The sequence below is a fragment of the Lottia gigantea genome (assembly GCF_000327385.1).
Source record: "Lottia gigantea unplaced genomic scaffold LOTGIsca_12, whole genome shotgun sequence".
Taxonomy (NCBI): Eukaryota; Metazoa; Mollusca; class Gastropoda; family Lottiidae; genus Lottia; species Lottia gigantea.
Window position 1 is genome coordinate 3073055 of NW_008707225.1, and position 21174 is coordinate 3094228.

Here is a 21174-nt window from a genome sequence, read left to right on the forward strand (position 1 = left end):
CTACTTTAAGAAATTGCTTTAATGGATAAAAATCGACATTTAGGGCGGACTACTCAATGCGTCCTGAATCCATCTGACGATTGTATATGGATAATATAAATAGTTCGGTGTTTACATTCAATCTTTACTATAATCGTTTTATCTCCTGTCATCCTGTCTTACATTTTAGCTCTTCCACTGAACTGTTCTCTGTATGCTAAATATAATGATATATCAGAAGGAGAATGTACAAGAGATACACCTGTAGCTGTTGGTATCTGTGAAGGAGGGTGTGGGATCAATCCTGATAAATGTTGTGAACCAACTGAACAAGAGGAGATAACTTATACATTAACTTGTTCTAATGGAACAACTGTAGACAGAAAGGCAAGTTTCCCCTTTACTGTTAAAATTTTCTTATTATATTTAGAATTCAATCAGAAAAAGTATGTAACATGGCCAAGAACATTTTGAAATGGACATTGTAAAAATGGATAAAAACAACCATTTTAATGAAACTCTGATAGCACATATTACCCGCTAATCTGCATCAAAATGTGCGTAACCTGCATTTGCATCCTTGTTATATCATACAAGACATCAGTCAATTGGACGCGAAAACTCTTTCAATAGTTAGAAAGATGAATTTCTACGGTTTATTTACTGTTACCTTCCAGGTTCAATCTGTCAGAAGATGTAAATGCCAGGATTTGGCTAATTAAGAAGTATTGAAAAAGAAACATTCGAGGTCCAGAACTGGAAGATCACTTTGTATTGTGGTGGTCAAAATATTTTAATCAGCAAAATAACTTCGTATGTTTGTGTTCTAATAAATATAATGATATATTGTACAAAGTCTTTATTTTAACAATAATATATATATATTTATAAATAAATTTCATTTAATTGGTCAGAAATGTTTAAAACTATGGAACCCTCTTGCCAAGCTGGGTGATGTTTTGCACTCAGGATTAAGCGTCGGAACTAAATTTAAAAAATTCCCATTTCTGGAAATCTACACATGCACACACAGAATTTTTTAAATATCCAGCGATATCATGGTTAGAGTATTACTTGCTTAAAGACGAAAGCATAGCCCAGACCCGTAGCCAATTTTGAAAGGGAAAGTTCAAGACGGGCAACCGAATTGGTCGGATGTCAGATATTATTTTCAGTGGGGAATCCATTTAATTGGGGGTGGGGGGGGGGGGGGGGGTCTACGGTCCCAGAATCATATTTTTTAAGGTAAGTGTGGCGAAGCTTATATTAATACCGTACGTAAGCCATGTTTGATAGACGTGTAAAGAATATATTCGATCAATTGTATGAACCACCTGTTTTCAATATGTTTATTTATGTATTATATAAACAAATACACCGTCAATCATACATTATTGATTGTGAATAGCTGTGATACCAGCCTTAAAAATGAGATTTTTATATATTGTTTGAATTATTGGGTTTTATTTGCACAATATTTCACATTGTTAAATTGTTACAAACTCATTGTTATACGCTCACAATGAATGTGGGGGGGGGGGGGGACTATATTGTCGTCACCCATGACAGTCCGTCTGTCCGCCCATCCACAATTGCTCGTAAATACTCTAGAAGGCACAATTCTCGGCTTATTTTGACGAAACTTAGTATGAGTGATTATAATTACCCACGGATGAACCCTATTGAAAAATAGAAAATCGAAAAATATTTAGTATGAGTTACGGACAATGTTCTTGAAATGTTCCTAAGCACGTATTTTGAAAATGCGTTCAATTTTAGTTTGTTCAATTATTTACAGATTTTTATGAAACTTGGTGTGAGTGTTTTTTTTTTATCATTCAAGGATGAACCCTTGTTATCGAATTTTTAACTTGTAAACACTCTTGAAGGCACGATTCTCGTGAGAGTTTGTTATATCCGAAGGCTGACCCCTATTTTAAATTACTGTTCTCGTTCTTGAAAACGCCTTCATTTTTTAGCCTGAAAACACCTTAGAAGTCACAATTCTTGACAGATTTTGACGAAACTTGTTTGTAATCACCCTTGGATGCACCCTATTGAAAATGTCAAAAATCAAAAAACATTTAGAATGGGTTATTGCCCTTGTTTTTTGAAAACGCGTTCAATTTTAGCTCGTAAACTCTTGACAAATTTTGACTTAACTTGGTAATATTATTCAGTATCGCCACAAAAAGTTCAAAAGAAGAATATGACTGAACATATTTCATACTGGTAATTGTAACTGTACTAACAAATATTTTTATTTAAAATCAAAGCTGCCAGCGGGCGTATATTACTTTGCCTGGCAAGCTATCTTTAAACCTAATATCACACAGCGAATCAAAGACTCGTAAAATATCGTGCGATCTGATTATAAATTTAATTGGATGTAGAACAAACCAAACCTAACGCAAATTTCCATGAAAGAAAATCCTTCCAGTCACATATTATTCGTGTCGTTGACCAGAGAAAATTAGACACGAGTTACTTTTTCTTGTTCTTACGTCATTCAATTAAAATTAAACCAAACTTTCGTGTAGTTTTTTAATAAGCTTTATTCCCAATTTAGCTTCTTCAGTTAGGGTCTAAAGACAGACCTCTTGAACATTCGTCACAATAACCTGATTACCCCTGCTTTAACCAATCAAATTCCTTCACTCTCTCACAAAATCCCAGCGTTGGAGAGGGCAGAATATTCTCCAATTTAAAACCAACTGAATTTGCGATTGATTTTCTATCCTAAACATGTGGCGACATGAAAAGATTAGCTTCTGTCAAGTATATCGAAATTAAAACAATTCTACTTCATCTTATTTAAATCGCCTACACTCGTGTACAGGGCTCTAAGACCAAAGTGAATAAAGCCCCACCAGAAGCTTACTGAGATTAGTCCTGATGGGTCAAGGCATGTGGGATTGTTAAACAGGGCAATGCTGAACAATTTAGAAGCAAAAAACGTGCATGGTTCATAATTTGCATACCCAAATCTACCACGTCGTAAATTACATAATGGGTAACTGTATAGCACAATATGACATATATTACAGAAAATGAAATGAAATATATATTAGAAATGCTATATCATTTTGTCTTCAGAGCACTATTATAAGGACCTAGTTGTCCATGAAAAGGTTGATCGGACACCCTTAAAACAATACAGTTAATATACACAAATATCAATATATCGATTACAAAAATATTCAAAATATATGCTGCATATTAGCATAATGCCAATAAGCCAATCTGTTGGTGAATCAATACTAAGGGTTGTTATTTTCTGCCATATCGCTCAGATCAAATACCCAGTTGAGAGCGTGGAAACATTATATTTTTGGAAAATATTCGTCTGGACAGGTATATAAATTGTAATAGGCCTATAAAAGGTATGTTTGATTTTGCACCATTTCTTAAGAAAACTTGTTCAAGTCGCTTTATATGGTCTAAAATTGGCTTATGCCAAGTATCAAAAGCCGAAATCTGAGTCGTGACATTAGTGCTTCTGTCCTAACCATCCCTGAACAACTTTCATTAGAATAAAACGATATTAATTTTTTACATTCTAAAATTTTAATTTCCAGGCGGGATTCAAGGAAATCCTTATTGGATTTAGGAATATGATTCTGTTTTATATAATACTAGCTTTTTTACCAACAATTTATGCACGTAGGTATTAATTTTGATGAAATTAAAAGATTTTCTACAATCGACAACCTGTACTGGTAAAGCATGGTAGTTTGGAATGACGAAACTTGGTTAGAACAGTGGTATCAGGCCCCTTTTTTGAGATATCTCACGACAGGTATCGCGTAACGGTATGATTATGATAGTCTAAATCCGTGTGACTTGAGGTTTCGATGGTCCGCTTCATATACTCCCCCCTGATATCTTTGGTCATTAAATGTAGTGCTGGTATCTGTGGCAGTAGATTTTTTAGAGGCGCTAATCGTAGAATGCGATCTCACTGAATAAAGATCATGTTCTCATGTTTCTTTCTTTCAGAATCACCTTATCGAGCAGGTAACTGCTCTGAAGCCTTTGTTATCTGTGATGGACTAGCAGAATGTGTTGAGACCAAGAGTAACTACTCATTTCAATGTATTTGTGGAGAAGGTTCTATGGGAGACGGATTTAAATCTGGAACTGGCTGTTTCTTTGGTATTGTATTTTGTAATTTCATAGGAAACCGCAATGTTATGCTTCAAAATAATATTGTCAAAGTTGCTCATATATCTCTTATATGTTACACAAAATTTCTTAAACAACCCTTTTTCTTGTATATTGATCATCTTTTTATTAGAGTATATATGAGCTAATAATCACTTTATCAGGGTCAGACGTCGGGTTCAAAAGCCATTCTTTACTTCGCCCAACATTATGGCAATCGGCAATCAACCATTTTTGTGTTCACAATAACCAAGAATTAATAGATAAAATTATACACAGGAAAGCTTGTGATTCTTTGACTAATTGGAATAAACTATTTCAAACATTTGTATGCATGCCAAACTATGTAAAATATTAAGTTTGTATGTATAATATATTAATATTTAAGAGAACGAACCATGTACTAAGAAGGAAGACTGTCACAAAGATGCTTACTGTGATCTGGGTGGAGAAAATATTTGCAAGTGCAATGAATATTATGTAGGTAATGGTAAAGACATATGTTTGGGTAAGTTCACTTTTTACGTATCCATACATCTATTTACTCAGATTTTAATTTTACCCGGTGGTGTTTTGCGCATAGCTCAAACATTTTGTGCAATTAGCAAAGTTCTGTATTGATAGATAGCAAACAACACTGGTGTCTGGTTTTAAATGAAACGTGGCATTTAAAACTGTCAGATATTTTCGTAACATCTACATGCTTTTTTTTATTTTCTATCTTTATTTGTTTTCGTATAGATATTGATGAATGCAAATCGAGCCCTTGTGCTCCGGAAGGTGGTAATTGTCAAAATCAAATCGGGGGTTTGCCGACATGTTCTTGTGATATAGGTTATGAGGGAGATGGTTTAACTTGCACCAGTAAGTATGCTTACTACAATCTGTAGGCATCCATAAGTTCTGTTTCAGAGGTATTGAAAAGAAGTATTCTTATACCAAACAAATTGTAATGTGTGCACTTTATGTCTTTCTCATAAGTTGCTTTATATTTTGATGTAAACGGCCCAGTTTGAAAGTTAGGGTTGTTGCTGTTGTGTTGTTGTCATAGAAATAACCATACTAAGTAAAAATAAATCTATCTTTTCTTATTTTAATGCATCAATGAGTCGGGATAGTCCGTATAATTTTAGCCACATAAATGCAGCTCTTACTATTCTGGATAAAATCTAAAAAAAACGCTGCTGTTCGATGTTGTGAAGGAATGCAGGCTTTTTTCCAATTTCTGATATTGCCCAGTACGTTATTTACCTTTATGGGGTGTATTTATCATACATATTATTAATATAAACCTCTTAAAGGGATACTACGTCTTAGGATGAACATAAAATTTTAATTTTGCTCAAATTTGGCCAATAACAGTATATATCCATCAGTGGACTTACCTGGTGTCCTAACTATACATCAAAATCCCTCTATAATCCGATATATCCACAAAATCAAGTAATTAATTATAAAACGCTTAATACATCCATTAAGCGATTTTCAAATCGTGAGTCTATGTAATCCGGTGTCATTTTCAAGGGGAAGTAACTCTCAATTATTGACCTCGACATTGTCAGACATATTTTGAAGACGGAATAATAATGCCTCGTAGGAGATTAAGCAACTCCGCGAAAAAGCAATTCATATAATTTAGAATGAATATCTCCACCACTAACACAATTTTCAACGAATATTAATCATTGGCAAAGTTTATTTGTATACACCGGGAGATGATTGTTTCCTGTTTTAGCGTTGATTACCCAGACTCTTTTTTTCTCAAACTGAACGGACTTGCTTACTTTTTATAAAAAATTTTGATTATAGTTTTATTGTCGCTTTTTCAAACTTGATAAAGTGTGGGATGCATACTTATTTAACCAATGGTCACTATTAAACACAAATATTAGCCACAGGACGAGTGTGTTCTAAGACGTGGTATCACTTTAATATCACCGTCTTAATTTTGCTACATTTGACCCTTGCGACTGTGACGATACGAAACTATGGCTTCAAAGACTGATTGTATATTTTGCTTAATGAAATGCCTCTAATTTCAGGAATTTGTTTATTCGACGACGACTGCTTTTCGCTTGCCTCGTGTGTAAATAAAGATTGTAAATGTAATTCGGGATATGAGGGTAATGGATTTATCAGCTGCACAGGTAAGAAACTTCTCAAACTAACACAGAATAAAATTTAAAATTAATATTATAATACTTGAACTGATAAAATATTAAATTATTATGTTCCGTTCTTTGTTATCATTTTTTTCTGTTTCGGTTTGATCATTACAAGGTAAATAGCATCATAGTTGTTGAAAGTGAAAATGAACAGTAAATATATCAACACAAGAGCTATTTAAAATTGTATATAATATGGAAATTTAATGGTGAAAACAGTTCACAAGATGGAAGTTTAGGAATGACTAAACCATTGATTAACTGGTCTATTCTTGGCAACCATTGCATTTTAACTTTAAAATTCCTTTCAACGGCTTACTAGAGTTTCCAGAGTTTACAGTATCCTTGTTTACTGAGTTCATTAATTAAAAGTATCACTACACATGTGCGTATGATTTGGTAATTTTGAACAATAAAAATCCAAAAGTTTCAGTTATATAAATTGATTAACATACATCATAATTTATATGTTAATGAAAATAAAATGGTTACCTAATTAATTATGTCTTTTGGGTGTTTAGGACTATTTTTAATATCCTGTTTCTTAAATCCTCAGATATAAATGAATGCGAGGTCAACCCTGGAATATGTACAGCTCCAGCAGTGTGTAAAAACACACAGGGTGGCCACACATGTGGTTGTCCGAATGGTTATTCTGGAAATGTGGGAAAATGCACCCGTAAGTATTAATTTCAGCATTAATCTACATAAGCCAACACCTGCATGTCGATCGAATATAGTATTCATTCATGTTCTTCTTAATCTTATGAACAAAATATATGCTTAACAAATATCAGAAATAAGTCAATGCCCACAAAAGAAATTTTAAAAATTAGGCATAAACATAAAGAACTACATTTTGGACCTGCAGCAAGATCTAAAAGTCTAAAGCACTGCACAACTCAACATTGGATGTTAATGAGAAAATGATAGCAATAGTCCATGAAAGTGCCCATTTTTAGACATTTATTTACGTATTTTCTTTAATAATTCTAGTATTACCCAAGGATTGTCAGGAAATCTTTGAGAACGACATGACTGCTAAGAGTGGGGATTATTTTGAAATTGACACTGATGGAGCAGATCCTATAGATTCTATGATGGTAAGTATAATATTACAGCAGGTACATTTTAGTCTATCATGTCATGAAGTTCTTCCAACCCTCAATTTTTGTAAGAATTTTTTTCTGGAAATCAATCAAAGTTATCAACCATTAATCAACAAACAATATTGGATTATCGAGTGGATTTGGGTAACTATATTCAGATATGAGATAATATGTGATGATTTTTCTGCCAATTTTGTAAATTCTTAACCGATTACTTCAGGTTAAATGTGAATTTAGAGATGATGTTGGAATAACAATAATGGAGCCCAACACAATAAAACCTTCTACCGTTGGCAGTACAGAGATATCTATATCTTACAAACCAGGAACAATAGAACAAGTTAAGGATCTTGTTTCAAAGTCCGCTTTTTGCTATCAGTCACAATGGTAAGTAAATACATGTAATAAAATGCGTGTCAACTTTTCTTATGATATTTTCATGTCTAAAGATTACAGTTTTAGTTTTAGTAATGTGCCATTACTTTAAATCTGATCACACGGTTTACATGATATCCATGAGTTGAAGGGAGAGCCTTTTTTATATTGGAAAGCTGGTTGTAGGCGTCGCCGTGCTGAGCATAATTTCCCACATGACAATACAGGACTCCAAACTAATTTCCATTTATTATTTGAACCCAGAAGCAATAGAATACATTTACCACCAGTCTGTGGAACGAGTACCTGTGAAGTATTTTATTTGTTTCTGTTACAGGCTAGAATGTTCTAACGGATTTGACCTATTTAAAGACGGCCTATTCTATTGGACTGATGGAGCTGGAAATTCATATAAAACATGGGGCGGGTCTGGAGAAGATGGCCAGGTAAAAACATGTTTGTCATATCTTGATGAAAAACCAAATAATACTTTTCATTATGTTCATCTATTTTGGAATGCTATTTCAGCTCATTCACGGATTGTCAAATTCTGATGGATTAGATGCCTAAAGCATTAATAGATATTTAAACAGTTTTCCCAAAATTCAGAAAGGTGTTTAATACAAAAGCATTAACTCGCAATGTATCATAAGTCTATTACTGATCAACATATTCATCGTTTCAGTGCCCATGTGGTGTATTAGGATACTGTGAACAAGGTGTACCATGTAACTGTGATGGTACCTCGACTACTACTGGTCATGATTTTGGAAAAATTATTAATGGATCAATGTTACCAATAGCTACTTTACAATTTAATACAGCCAGTAACGGTGCAGCTAAATACAAAGTTTCTGAAGTTGTTTGCGCTTCAAAAATTATAGGTAAGTGTAAGGTGTTTGGGTCGTATCTATTTTCGCTCTAAGGCTGAAGTACAAGACAAGGTACATTTTTATTCAGAAATTATTATATTTTCTTCTATTTCTCTATATTATATTATAGTAGTAACTTGTAAGCAAGTCGTTGTATTATTAACTTTAACGAACTTGGCTGAAACTTCCGCGGCTAAGTCAGCCACACTGCTGAACGCAGACTTCATTTGACTTCAGTTTACTACGACTGCTTCATGTAGTTACATATTATTAAGTATACACTAATAAGATGAAATACTTTGAAATGTGGGATAAAATAAAGCAAAATAGTGACTCACGGTGGCGGCTTGTTTTGCTTCCACAGCTCAGGTTTTACCTGCTGTTGAGATATTTGAGATACCATTAAGTTATAATTAGTCAAATTAAAAATAAAAAGATAAAATTCAAACATTATCTTTACTGTTTTACGAGGTAAGCACAAAAAACCTTTTTCAGAACATCAGAGAAGTTGTTTTTAAAACAATAAGTGACAATTCTCCTTTAAGGACTAGTTTATTTTATGTTTGACTAATGGTTCTTTTTTACTTTGCCAGATATACTAAAAGATTGCGATCAGATAAAGATGGATGGTTTTGAAGAAAATGGTCCACAATACATAGATATTGATGGTCCAACTGGTGATCTTCAACCAACTTTGGTTCATTGTGATATGACACAATATGATCACGTTGGGTTGACGGTAATGCCACATGATATGTAAGTTTCTACCGCCATCATGAATTTGTAATGAGGTCGTACATGTCAATGATTGGTAAAAAAGACGGGTTTAGCAAATTCCAAGGAAATCTTTAACTATTGCCGTGTAAGTGAATATCAGGCGACTCATTTATTTCAGAAGTCCACACAGCCAAAGTTTTGTGTATATGTTATTGTACAGTGCATTGATATTATTATATATTTAATTGCTTACTGAAATTTTATCATCGTTATGTTTCAGAAAAGAGCCAATAATTCCGGATTCGGGTGGTCCCATTGACCTTACCTATCTCACACCAGATGACGTGATCCAAGCAATAATACAGGCTTCAGCATTCTGCTTCCAAAATATCAGATATGAATGTCGGGTATGTCTTGATCGTTGTAACTAGAAATTCAACTAGGGACATTTTGCATTCATGCACCTGAGTCACAATGAATAAGGCGAAATGATCTTTGTCAACAACTAACGCCATATTTGTTATGAGATCTTAACGCAATATCTTCTTCTCCTTTTATTTAAAATTCCTTTTAACTAATCTAAGTGATGCTGGTTAAATTTTCAAGATTATATACCTGATAAATTTTTCGTAATATTTTAGTGAATCTTTATTGTCTATTTCTAGAATGCACCAATAACTTTTGAAGGAGAACAAAGAGTGTATGTTAAGGCTGGAGGTGGTAATGGAACTCAGTTAAATTATTTTCCCGGTGGAAAACAGCGGGAAGGATATTGTGGATGTGGAGTAACATGTTCCTGTGTGAATACCAATTATACCTGTAACTGTGACATAACGGATAACGTCACAAGATATGATATAGCCAATCATACAATCAAGGAAGATTTACCAATAAAATCTTTTTATGTCAACTTAAGTCTACCTGATTCGTATTCAAGAATTATTGTCGGTCCCCTGTTATGCAGCGAGCAGCAGTTCGGTAAGTAATACCTAAGTGGAGGGGATTGGGAAGGCCAAGGCCAGGACAATGACGCAGTCCACCCACCCTCCGCGATAAAACGAATTGCCGACCCATATCATCATAATATTGATATTGTTTCTTATATTCGAGGTATGTAGCAAGGGTAAAGTTTTGATACTCCAGGAAATCTCATTTCCCTATTCCCTACATCTGTGATGCACGCCCACATTGCCCCCTCGGGATATATTGCTTGCTGTTAATGAATTAGCCCCTGTTTTAAACGATAACGAAGCTATAGTCCGCCTTACAATTCGACAAAAGGTGCAATGAGAGTTTAAAATGGTGTACCTTCGAGCACGATTTTAAGAATTTCTGATGCGAGTAACGATTAAAGATTTAGTCAGTATAAACCGTCAATGAGAAGTGCCCCTTTTTTTATACAGGAATAGAGCCAAATTGCGAGAAATACAGAAATATAGGTGTAGAAGATCCTTACACTTACTTGATCGATCCCGATGGTCCAAAAGATCCAGAAAAGCCCACTGAAAGTAAGCATTTTAAATTCATGCTTTTAGATCACTATCTCGACAAATCTGGCCCTATTCGTTCTCTGGACGTGATATACGGAGATATAAGCTCCGTGTTCCAGAGGCTGTGTGCATTTAAGATCCCTCGACAGTTGGAAATCGAAAAATAGTAGGCTAATGTCACCGTCCTAGATGAAATTCGAATGAAGAGATGTCCATCAATCTAAGAGTTGATAATACGTCGATTTTAGTTCTTGTCGACGACAAGTTGATGTGAAAGAGATTCAATTTGTCATCTGATTTTGTTCAGATTGGTTGTCTTGGTCGATTATAACATACACAAGGATAGCTGGTGCATTTGTTTTTTACTTCCAGTCAATTACGAACCATTTGAAGTCGAATGTCAGTTCAATGCAAATCCACCACAAGGTGTCACAATAGTTCATCATGACCAAGAAGGCCCCGTAAGTTAACATTTTTCATCATATCCTGTGGTATATATTTCTAAAATGATTTGCTTACCATTGAACTACTTGCTATGGTCAACTGGTTTTCCAATCAACATTTAAGTATGTCATTCGTTTTAGAGAGATGTGACTTCAGACGACTTTCAGTTCGAAATGGTCTATAAGAATGTGGATAAAAAAGGCCAAATAGCACATTTGAAAGATCGGTCAACCTTTTGCGGACAATCTTTGGACTTTGCTTGCACCAATACTAAACTTCACAATGGTCGTAAGTACATATTATTTTCAGTTTACGCCTTTGATATTGTACAGAGACGTTTTCTTATTTCTTCTTCCTCATGGATCTTAAAAACCACACGATGGCAAAACATAGGTCGCAGGAGGAATCATATCAATCATCATTGAGTAAGAATTTCAAAATGAAGCAAACCCTGTTTGGCGCCACATCCATCAAAGTAATGATGTTAAATAGGTTCAATCTGTGTGCAATTCTTATTCAATGTCACGACTACTAAACTTGATTTGTCCCCATTTGGAAAAAAATGTTTCATTTCAACTTTATTTTTGCACATTTCATACAATATGGTTATATTTTCTTTACAAGCTTCTGATAGCTCGGTCGCCCTACAATTCGACAAAAACGTTCAATAAGAGTTTAAACTGGTGTACTTTCTAGCACTATTTCATAATTTTCTGGTGATAACGATTAAAGATATAGTCAGTGTAATACCGTCCATGAGAATATTTAATAATGTTGGTGAAGACAATCTTAACTTCTACTGTACGCTTTATTTTTTTTATAAAATGACGCCGATAACTAAAAGTGTCTCATTATTTGAAACGGTAAAAATTGGGACTGCAGAATTTACTCAATTACTGAATGTGTTTTCTAGCTGAAGAAGGAGTAACGTGGAAAGATATTGATAGTAATAGCCACAGCTATTTATCTGGCGGTGAAGCGGGAGATACTGGATGTAGATGTAATGTTGAAAACAATCTTAATTGTGCTGAGGGAGATAAAATCTGTAACTGTGATGCTGATGCAGGCGGAAATTAGTACGTATTTGACCTCAAATGACAATGATCCTGATTTAATGGATCCTTATATCATTGAGATATGTTCACTTTGAAGGTAGTAAATTTTTTATGAAATGTATTTAACCCCGGTGGTATGAACACTACCTTAGGTAAAAGTATTACCACTTCTCTAATGATACCAGTTCATTACATATACCTAAGAAGCAATAATGGAGACGTGTAGTTCTTGTACTCATTTCCGATTTTCACAGCCCATGATATATATGATATTTCCTTTTTTTTCTGGCGGCCATCTTAGAAAATCTGAACCGCTGAAGTTGGTTCCACGGACAAAATCAATAGACAGGTCGAAAGGAACTCCATGTAGAATTTGGTACTTTAGTCCGGCCAATAACGTTAATCCTCAAAAATCGTGCGAAGCCACCTAACTATAAGTGAACAGAACTTTGGTTTCAAAAGACAAAGCTTCGATATAATTATTATTTAGTTTACATGGTCTTGATCTTGATAAGTTTTAATGACAGTTTTTAATTGTTAATAAAGTTGACTCAAGGTGTGTATAATGATATATATATATATCAATGTTTCTTTTTAGCAACGATGACGGCGAGTTGGGAAATATCACCCATTTACCAGTTTCTTCTCTTGACTTTATGGATATAAGAAATGATATTGGTTCCCTGCAATTTACGCTTGGACCTTTGAAATGCTTTGGTTAGTTTATTTTATATAGCAAGAGCAAGGAGATAAGAGATAAAGGATTCCCGGTCTATTTTTGACCAAACCTCTTGGATATAACCTTTCCAGAATTATCCGTAGAAACCCATTTAAAACTGAATAAAAATGTTATATTGTTGTTGTGATCGATCAGATTAATCACTTAGAATCCATTTTCCTAACTGTATAGCAAAATGGCTTCAAGAGATCTAATTCAACTAAGATACGTCTCTTTGTACAAATATCATTGTGTAAGTAATGGCAAAGTATTGGATACCAGAAAATCACGTTACAGATATAGTTTTCTGTGTTCGCTTTTCTTATTGGATTATTACATAATTAACTTTACTGGATGTTCCAGCAAATAAACCCTTGACGAAAGGAAATCTATATTGAATGTTATTATCCGGACGTCAGGACGTATCATAAGCTAACATTACTATAATGGAAAATAAGACTTTTTCTTTTCATTTTGATAGAAACCTTCACTACCTGTTACGATATGGAAAAATTTTTGAAAGAACAGAAAAAACTCGGTGAAGCTAAGCTTGAAAATGGTAAATATACAATTGATCCTGACCGATCCGGAGATAATCCACCATTCACCGTAACCTGTGAATTTCCTTTTACAGTGGTCAGTACTGGTCCAGGTAAGGCATCGCGAATTTGTATACTAAGGATTTGGTGGTTGTGATAGTGTGTGGAAATCCTGAAATCCTGCTATATAGGTATGTAGACGTTTGGGACACCGCCATTGACTAAATCCCGCGATTGATCAGATTGTCCTAGTCGTTGAAAATCCAGTTGTTCCTAGATTCTACCATAGTGTCGATTATAAATCCTGCAATAGAATGGGTACAGCTAAATTATTATCTATTTCCCCCATATTGCTGTTTCAAAGCTATTTTGTATGTTTTCAGCCAATTTAACAGGACCAGACCCTGGTTCAACTGAATGTTATACTGTTGAATACTTTGATTTTGATGGTAATGCTTTAACGGGATCTCAAGTAGCTGTAAGTTTTATACTGTACTTTTCTAGGGAATTAAGGAAAATAAAAACATGCGTATTGAACAATCATGACAAAAAGCCAAAACGTAAAACGTATTGATTTGTGTCTTTTTAGTATCTTGTGTCAGATTCCGACTACTGTACACAAAAACTTGAATACGAGTGTAAGAATGCCCCTTTAACTGGGAACGTAAATTATACAACTTGTGACGGCCGGCCACAAACAGGTAAGCTTGGCTTTTTTCCCATCCACTTTCTTTGTTTTTAACACTCGTACTGCAGGAACTAAAATACCAAGCTTGAAATAATCCATTCTGGTAACAACAAAATATAATTGTGTCACGTACTTTTCTGTTTTGTTCAAAAACATCTACATTACAGAATGTAATGTTATTGTATGTAGAATTTACGAGGAGAGTTTATAACGGTGGATTAAATTGAGATGTATTTTACAGGTTGGGCATTAAGTAGTGGATACGACATGTGTTCTTGTGGTTTAACTGGAACATGTGTTGGAGGTTTAAATGAGAAATGTAATTGTGACACTGTGAATGGTGAGAAAGATGAAGGCACGATATACAATTCTACAAGATTACCAGTTTGTGAAGTGTGTATAACTGTAGATCCTCTTGGTGGCAATAATCCTCCTTCACCTGGTGGTGTGCGATCAGCCTCATATGATGTTGGGATGCTAAAGTGCTCTGGAGCAGGATTTGGTATGTGTCTAAAAAATAATATCTGTTGTACACATTAGAGTGTTAATGAAAGTACACAACCATACTAACACCACTACTAATACTAGCGTACTTATTGATCTAGATAATTTGGAGCATCCGAATCTGAATTGGTAGCATGACTGTTTCAGTTACCGCTAGTTACCATCCGTTATTGAAGTTCTTTTCAAATTCTGTTCGTCTGTTTAAATCGGTCATAATCTGTAACCATTCATATCGCAATGCCTTTTAATGGGTCAATTTTGCGACGGCTCTCTGATGAGATGCTTTGAAACGCCTGTCCACCAGAGCCCAAAAGCCCAGAGAAGCGAAGGCATGTTACTTGCTTTCAATTGAAATAACTTCAATTAATTTTAATCGTTTTATCGAGTCTCAAAACGTAGAAATTCTTTTTTTTTTTAAGTTGGTGAAGCTCATTGTCAAGATCTAAGAGTCACTTCTACCACATCTGGTGTTTCCTACATCGGGGATAAGGAGGCAGGTTCAGTCGTGCCAGTTTATTGTGACATGATATCTGAACCACGGATAGGAATTATGGTGAGTTCCGTCCGATTTGAGGTTCCGGGGTGTAAATATTCTTGATTGTGGAAAAGGGGGTCCATTAAATATTCTCCCATGTCTCTACGCAATATAATTATCTCAATAATTGAGATTTAATAAATCAACCTTTAAATAGATAATTAATATAATAATTTATACAGTCGATTATTAATTGTTTGGCAGTAGAACAATAGTCTGTATCTTTTTCAGGAATTTCGTTTGAATGAAACAACTTACACTATACCAGCGACTCAAGGCATTGATATATCTCCGGTGTATTTTGGATACGGCAAAGAGGATATGGAAAGATTGATAAATGACTCTTACTATTGTACCCAGGAAATCTTTATAGATTGTAATTCAGGTGCCCTAGATCTGAGTGGTATTAATGGCTGGTACTCTAGAGCTGGTGATCCACAAGACAGTTGGGGTGGTAATATAGGAAGTAAGTTTTGAAACAAATAGAAACTGTGAATAATCATGGACAACAAACATCACGTAAGATGAAGCAATAATACTCTTTGATTACTGACAAAATACTTTGCACAAAAATAACTAACTCCTTGAAATTCAATTCTTAGTATGCAAACTTGCGCCAGTAATGCGTATTGAAACTGTATTTTATATACCAGGAAACCCAAACGTATTTAAGAGAGTAATGTATGCTCATCAAAATGGTGTTTCTAAGAATCATAGGGTTGGGGGCAGAGTAGGGGCCACTTTGTCTTTCTATTACACACTTTGCTTGAATTTCAGAGACATTAAAATGTGAAGGTACTGGATCCAACTGTAATTGTAACAAAGCCGGTGCACAAACTGATGGAGGCATCCTCGGTGATAAAGCTTTATTACCGATTTCTAGAGTTGTTCTTGAACCACACTCGTCAGAGCGTATACTTAGGATTGAACCAGTTAAATGTTATGGTATGTTATCTCAATTACAAGCCGCTTAATTCTGCTGGCCTCAGTAGATTGTGAAAACTTTCGAATATTCTTTTGGTAATTACTGTATTAAACAAATTCAAATGATAGTCACTGTATCAAGATCACGTCCGCCCACTCTCTCGTTCGGATACGTTGGTCTAGCACATTTTTCTTGAATGGTACACAACCATACTCCGAATTTCCATTCTGAAAAATGTGACGAATAATTATTAAAATTGAGCAAATATTCAAACGATTGCGGTAAACTGAAAAAAATGTCTCTTGAAACGTTCGTTTTAATAATTGCAGAATTGCGTCCAGATTGCTACCAAATTATGATGAGTGGAAACACAAAAACACCATATTCTGAAGATCGTTATGTCATAGATCCAGATGGTCCTGATGGTGTAGATCCATTTGTGGTTACATGCTCATTCAACTCGGAAGAAGACAACGCTATTACAGAGGTAGACTTTAATACTGTCAAGTTACAATACAACTTCTCAGGCTTGGATCTCTTTCATGTTTTGAGCAACACATAATAGCTTTGTAAAATAAGTCTGAAAAGCTTAGAATATTAAGAGAATTTATCTTTGTTTTTTAGCAAAATTTTTCTTATATTATCGTATTGAAAATATTTTCAATGAGCACAACTTTGTACTTTTTGAATAACACAACGCTGAAGAACTTTAAAGTTCAAACTTGGTCAATAAGAGTATACATTAATCAGTTAAACTTACCAGGTGTCATGACTAAAGAAGAGAATCTCTTTTTAAGATAAATTGTGCCTCCTACAAATATTTAATTTTCTAGTTATCATTTTCTAAAAAATATTAACAGGTTCCGGTAGACAGTGGTGCTAATAATCCAATCACTGGTAAAGTTGCAGATTTTGGTTTTCCTGTTCCTATCACATATAAAGATGCTACACCCGAACAAATCAATGTATTGGCCAACCAATCTCCGTTTTGCCATCAGGTTTGTATTTGAAAATAGAATAAATTAAAACTGTTTTGAAGTCAAAATAACAGGTTTTTCTTACACTTTGCGAGATTTAAAGAAAAATTTCAATATACACCTATTTTAGCGATTTTAGCAATTTGTGAGTTGGAATCTTCTAGCTGGGACGACTTTTAATAATTGACAACATATTGTAATCACCATGGCGGTGTATATTGTATGCAGTCCTTTATGGTAAGGTAGTGTGATAAAATATTTTCTTAACTTATCTTTCATTTTGTCTATAGGGCGTGGAGTATGAATGTACCAAAACACCTATCAATGGATCTGTAGACTATCGACTGTATGATAATACCATAGCCACTGGGTTTGGTACTGGATATGATACAAATTCTTCTGTATGTCCATGCTATGCTCTTGGGTATTGTGATGGTTTCGCTTGTCGATGCGATGAAAAACTATCATCAAAACAACGAGATGGTGGAGAAATTACAGACAAAAATAATTTACCAATAACAGTTGTTAATGTAGGAGGCCAAGTCGAGGCTGGAGCTTCGGCTAATGTTAAAGTAGATTCGGTCAGATGTGAAAAGAGACCTATTGGTTTGTACATGTTGTATTGAAATATAAATTGAGGAGTCGGAAGAGTAGTTGGAGACGACATATTCGGCCTAGTTCTCACTGTAAAACTGATGATAGAATGAAAATATAAAATCTGGTTTAGAAAATGATACGGTGATCAAGACCGTTATAAACATACTTGCATGCATTCATAAGCAATTGTACACATCATTGATATTACATTGATAGTAATAACTGTGCGTGGGAATTGCAATTAAAACCTTGATATTTAGGCTGTCATCCCTTCCCTTTTAATGTCATGGAAAGAAAATAATAAGAGAACTATATAATTTTAAATAACATTGAAACACACTAAAAGTACCGAACTTTCATTCAACGTCAAAAACTATTTTCACACACTACCACCATTTCATTTGAAGTTATCGACCTGATCATTTACATTTTGACCCTGTCTTTAAACATTGATTTATTACAGATTTACCTGAGAATTGTGAAGAGGCAAAGGTAAAAGGCTATAAAACCGGAGAGGTAATGATCTATCCATCTTCTTCACTAGATCCATTCTTTGTGTATTGTGATATGGAAATTAATCCGGGACGTGGTAAGATATTCAGTCTTTATGGCCAACTAAGATAAACAAGCTATAACCTGTTAACTAAGGTTTTCTCTCGTAATAGGTCCTTCATCAGAGAGAAATTTTATCACATTGAATCGAATGAAAGAATCTTAAATTTTCAACGTTCCAACTTTCAACATCTTTAAGTTTTAAAAAATATCAGGTGAAGATTTGTCGAGTTTTCATTTTTTTCTGTATTTGAAGTAAAAGAACAGAGACAAACATCCAACGCGTTACTCTTGGGATAACGTATAATTGATAGATTTAGCGATACCTGTAGTGGGTTTTGGTCACTGTGTAAACGAAGACGCTTATGAAATTTGAATATCATTAATCTCACTGTAAGAATAATCGTTTTAACCTTCTGTTAATTAGGTACTGCTGTCGTCCTACCAGATATTGAACCGGATCAACCTGTAGCCTATGATGGAGTTGCTGTAAATGTTACTTATAAAGGTTTAACGGATGCCCAATTGCAGGCCCTTGTTTCTAATTCTTATAGATGTTATCAACCAGTTAGATATAACTGCAGGAAGACAAATGTAGGTTCAATTTATTCAGTTTTTCCGAGTTAAAAAATCGTCCAGATAATGTAAGCATGTAAATTGCATTGAGTCTGGTAAACGTGATTCGTGCTATAATGACAAAATAGTAAGAAATTCAGTATATTTTAAATATTAAAAATAAATCAAATTAAAACTTTAATGTTAATTCTTCTATATTTATAAGTGTTGAAGGTGTCGTTGAAGAGGCAAGACATAAAAACCATCCAAAGATAGCTGGTGTCTCTTTGCGACTCAATTATATCATTATTATGAATTATGAATTATATATTCATTTAACAATATTTCATCCAAAACAGTTTGTTGGAGGTGATAAATTTTCATGGACCAGCGTTGATGCCAGTGTCAATAAATATTTTGGAGCTGGATCAACTGGTGAATGTACCTGTGGGAAAGAGAATAAATGTGCTGGTAGTGGAGATAAAAGTGAAATGGAGGCTAGGTAATAGATTAATTGCTTACACAAACAAAAAATCACAAATATTTTCTAGTAACTAGGACGAATTATCATGTGTTGAGAAAACATGAAATAAAATTCAAGGAAAATATAGCTTGTATGAAACTGGGCAAGGGATTCTTTGCCTAATTTGCAGCTAAATTTGGAGAATCATGAAATTGAATTTGATCAATCAAATTTAAAAGAAAATTGGGTAAGATGAACAGTAGATCACAGAACAGTGATGTAGACACAATCACAACAAACAAAAAATATTGGTTTGAAATGATATTGGCCGACACATTAAGATGGACACTGGCCTATCAATTTGAGAGGTAGTACTTTTGCAGTAAGACATTGTTGTATACATCTAGATGCACGAACTTGAGGCTTTATTCAATGAACATGGCGAATATATCATAGGGTCAAATGATGTCGACAGGCTAACGCCACCTTAGTGACTTAAAGACTTGTTACTGATTTTTAAGACAACAAGCTGTATAAGAGATCTTTTTATTTGTCCATAGAGATTGTAATTGTGATATGGGTGATGACGAAGATAGAATCGACGCTGGTATTTTATCTGTGAAAGAAGATTTGCCGCTACGAAGTTACACCTTTTTACCAACTGGTCTTGATGGATCGTCTGGCAATATTACTATCGGCCCTTTGTATTGTGGTCAAAATACCATTAGTAAGTTTTGAATTATGCTATATCATTAATTCATTAATGCTGTTCAATTGGTTAACGTTCTCAGGCTATTGAAAAGGTAAACTTACATTGATTAGAAGTAATCATATCAAGAATTGGTTCCACATTAATAAATCATTCTTGATGCCTTCAAAGTCTGAATAATAAAATGTTACCTAAATGAATAATACTGTATCTTTTTGCAGATCTTGATGAATGTGAACAAGGTTTTCATGATTGTCACCCTCTTGCTACGTGCAGTAATTTACATGCAGGCTATTCAAATCCAAGCTCAAGGCCAGGCTTTAAATGCAGTTGTACTGCAGGCAATCGAGGGATAGCTAAACCGCAACTTTTTGTAAACGGACGACAATGTTTTGGTAGGTTTGTCTTCTTAATTGAAATTAGTTGACCCGTAAAATACATCCCTAAACTTTTCTTTCAACAATGAAGTGCCGAAGACACGTTCAAAGGTCATAATTTACCGTTTGCGGTGGTCAATATAATCGGGGTATGAATTGTTCAGCTTAGTTCATCAGTTCTTAAAGCGTTCACAGCCTACATAGATAAATTATACCTAAAAATAGTTCTAAAGTATGCTATTTTCATCTATGTATGAACTTGATCAAACTGAATTTGTTTTAAAAGGGTTAAACTGTTAATTAAGCAGTTGACCTAGTTTTGGTGTTTGGTTTCATAATGTCTCGATACTTTTAGTTGAAACCATCAGAATACACAAGAGACATTTTTCTCTGCAATAAGGACCGTAGTTTTCAAACAGCTTCCAAAAAGCTTATGTAATCTTTTTGAAAAGTTTTGGCGGTAAAAAATTAACTTCTGGATATTTTTATTAAAAATTTTCAGGTACGTTAAAAAGGGACAGAGGCGCCATGTTTTTCGACCAATCAAATCTAATCTCAGAAATGGGATTATTTTTTTTAGCCAATCAGTTTTTCCTTCAACACTTCATCCGTTAATAAGTCTATAGACACAGCTTTATGAAACAACAATCACTGGTTAAAGTTTT

The 21174-nt window shown here is 34.3% G+C and overlaps 1 protein-coding gene across 1 annotated transcript in view; it reads left to right on the top strand.

Annotated features, from left to right (window-relative positions):
- Positions 1–3206: 3206 nt before the first annotated feature.
- Positions 3207–21174, top strand: part of LOTGIDRAFT_230443 (hypothetical protein) — a gene marked incomplete at its 5' end in the record, with an annotated part of 27486 nt that continues 9518 nt past the window's right edge. The window contains 33 exons of the mRNA XM_009048211.1: positions 3207–3333; positions 3979–4134; positions 4532–4651; positions 4885–5007; positions 6186–6290; positions 6865–6987; positions 7305–7411; positions 7638–7804; positions 8130–8238; positions 8478–8676; positions 9258–9420; positions 9662–9788; positions 10047–10359; positions 10785–10889; positions 11244–11332; positions 11456–11603; positions 12229–12391; positions 12969–13087; positions 13570–13740; positions 14011–14105; positions 14217–14328; positions 14557–14817; positions 15239–15372; positions 15586–15820; positions 16132–16299; positions 16609–16766; positions 17140–17277; positions 17547–17862; positions 18317–18442; positions 18833–18999; positions 19320–19462; positions 19984–20150; positions 20354–20527. Coding sequence (XP_009046459.1) covers positions 3207–3333; positions 3979–4134; positions 4532–4651; positions 4885–5007; positions 6186–6290; positions 6865–6987; positions 7305–7411; positions 7638–7804; positions 8130–8238; positions 8478–8676; positions 9258–9420; positions 9662–9788; positions 10047–10359; positions 10785–10889; positions 11244–11332; positions 11456–11603; positions 12229–12391; positions 12969–13087; positions 13570–13740; positions 14011–14105; positions 14217–14328; positions 14557–14817; positions 15239–15372; positions 15586–15820; positions 16132–16299; positions 16609–16766; positions 17140–17277; positions 17547–17862; positions 18317–18442; positions 18833–18999; positions 19320–19462; positions 19984–20150; positions 20354–20527 — 5128 coding nt within the window. The remainder of the gene's footprint in view (positions 3334–3978; positions 4135–4531; positions 4652–4884; positions 5008–6185; positions 6291–6864; positions 6988–7304; positions 7412–7637; positions 7805–8129; positions 8239–8477; positions 8677–9257; positions 9421–9661; positions 9789–10046; positions 10360–10784; positions 10890–11243; positions 11333–11455; positions 11604–12228; positions 12392–12968; positions 13088–13569; positions 13741–14010; positions 14106–14216; positions 14329–14556; positions 14818–15238; positions 15373–15585; positions 15821–16131; positions 16300–16608; positions 16767–17139; positions 17278–17546; positions 17863–18316; positions 18443–18832; positions 19000–19319; positions 19463–19983; positions 20151–20353; positions 20528–21174) is intronic.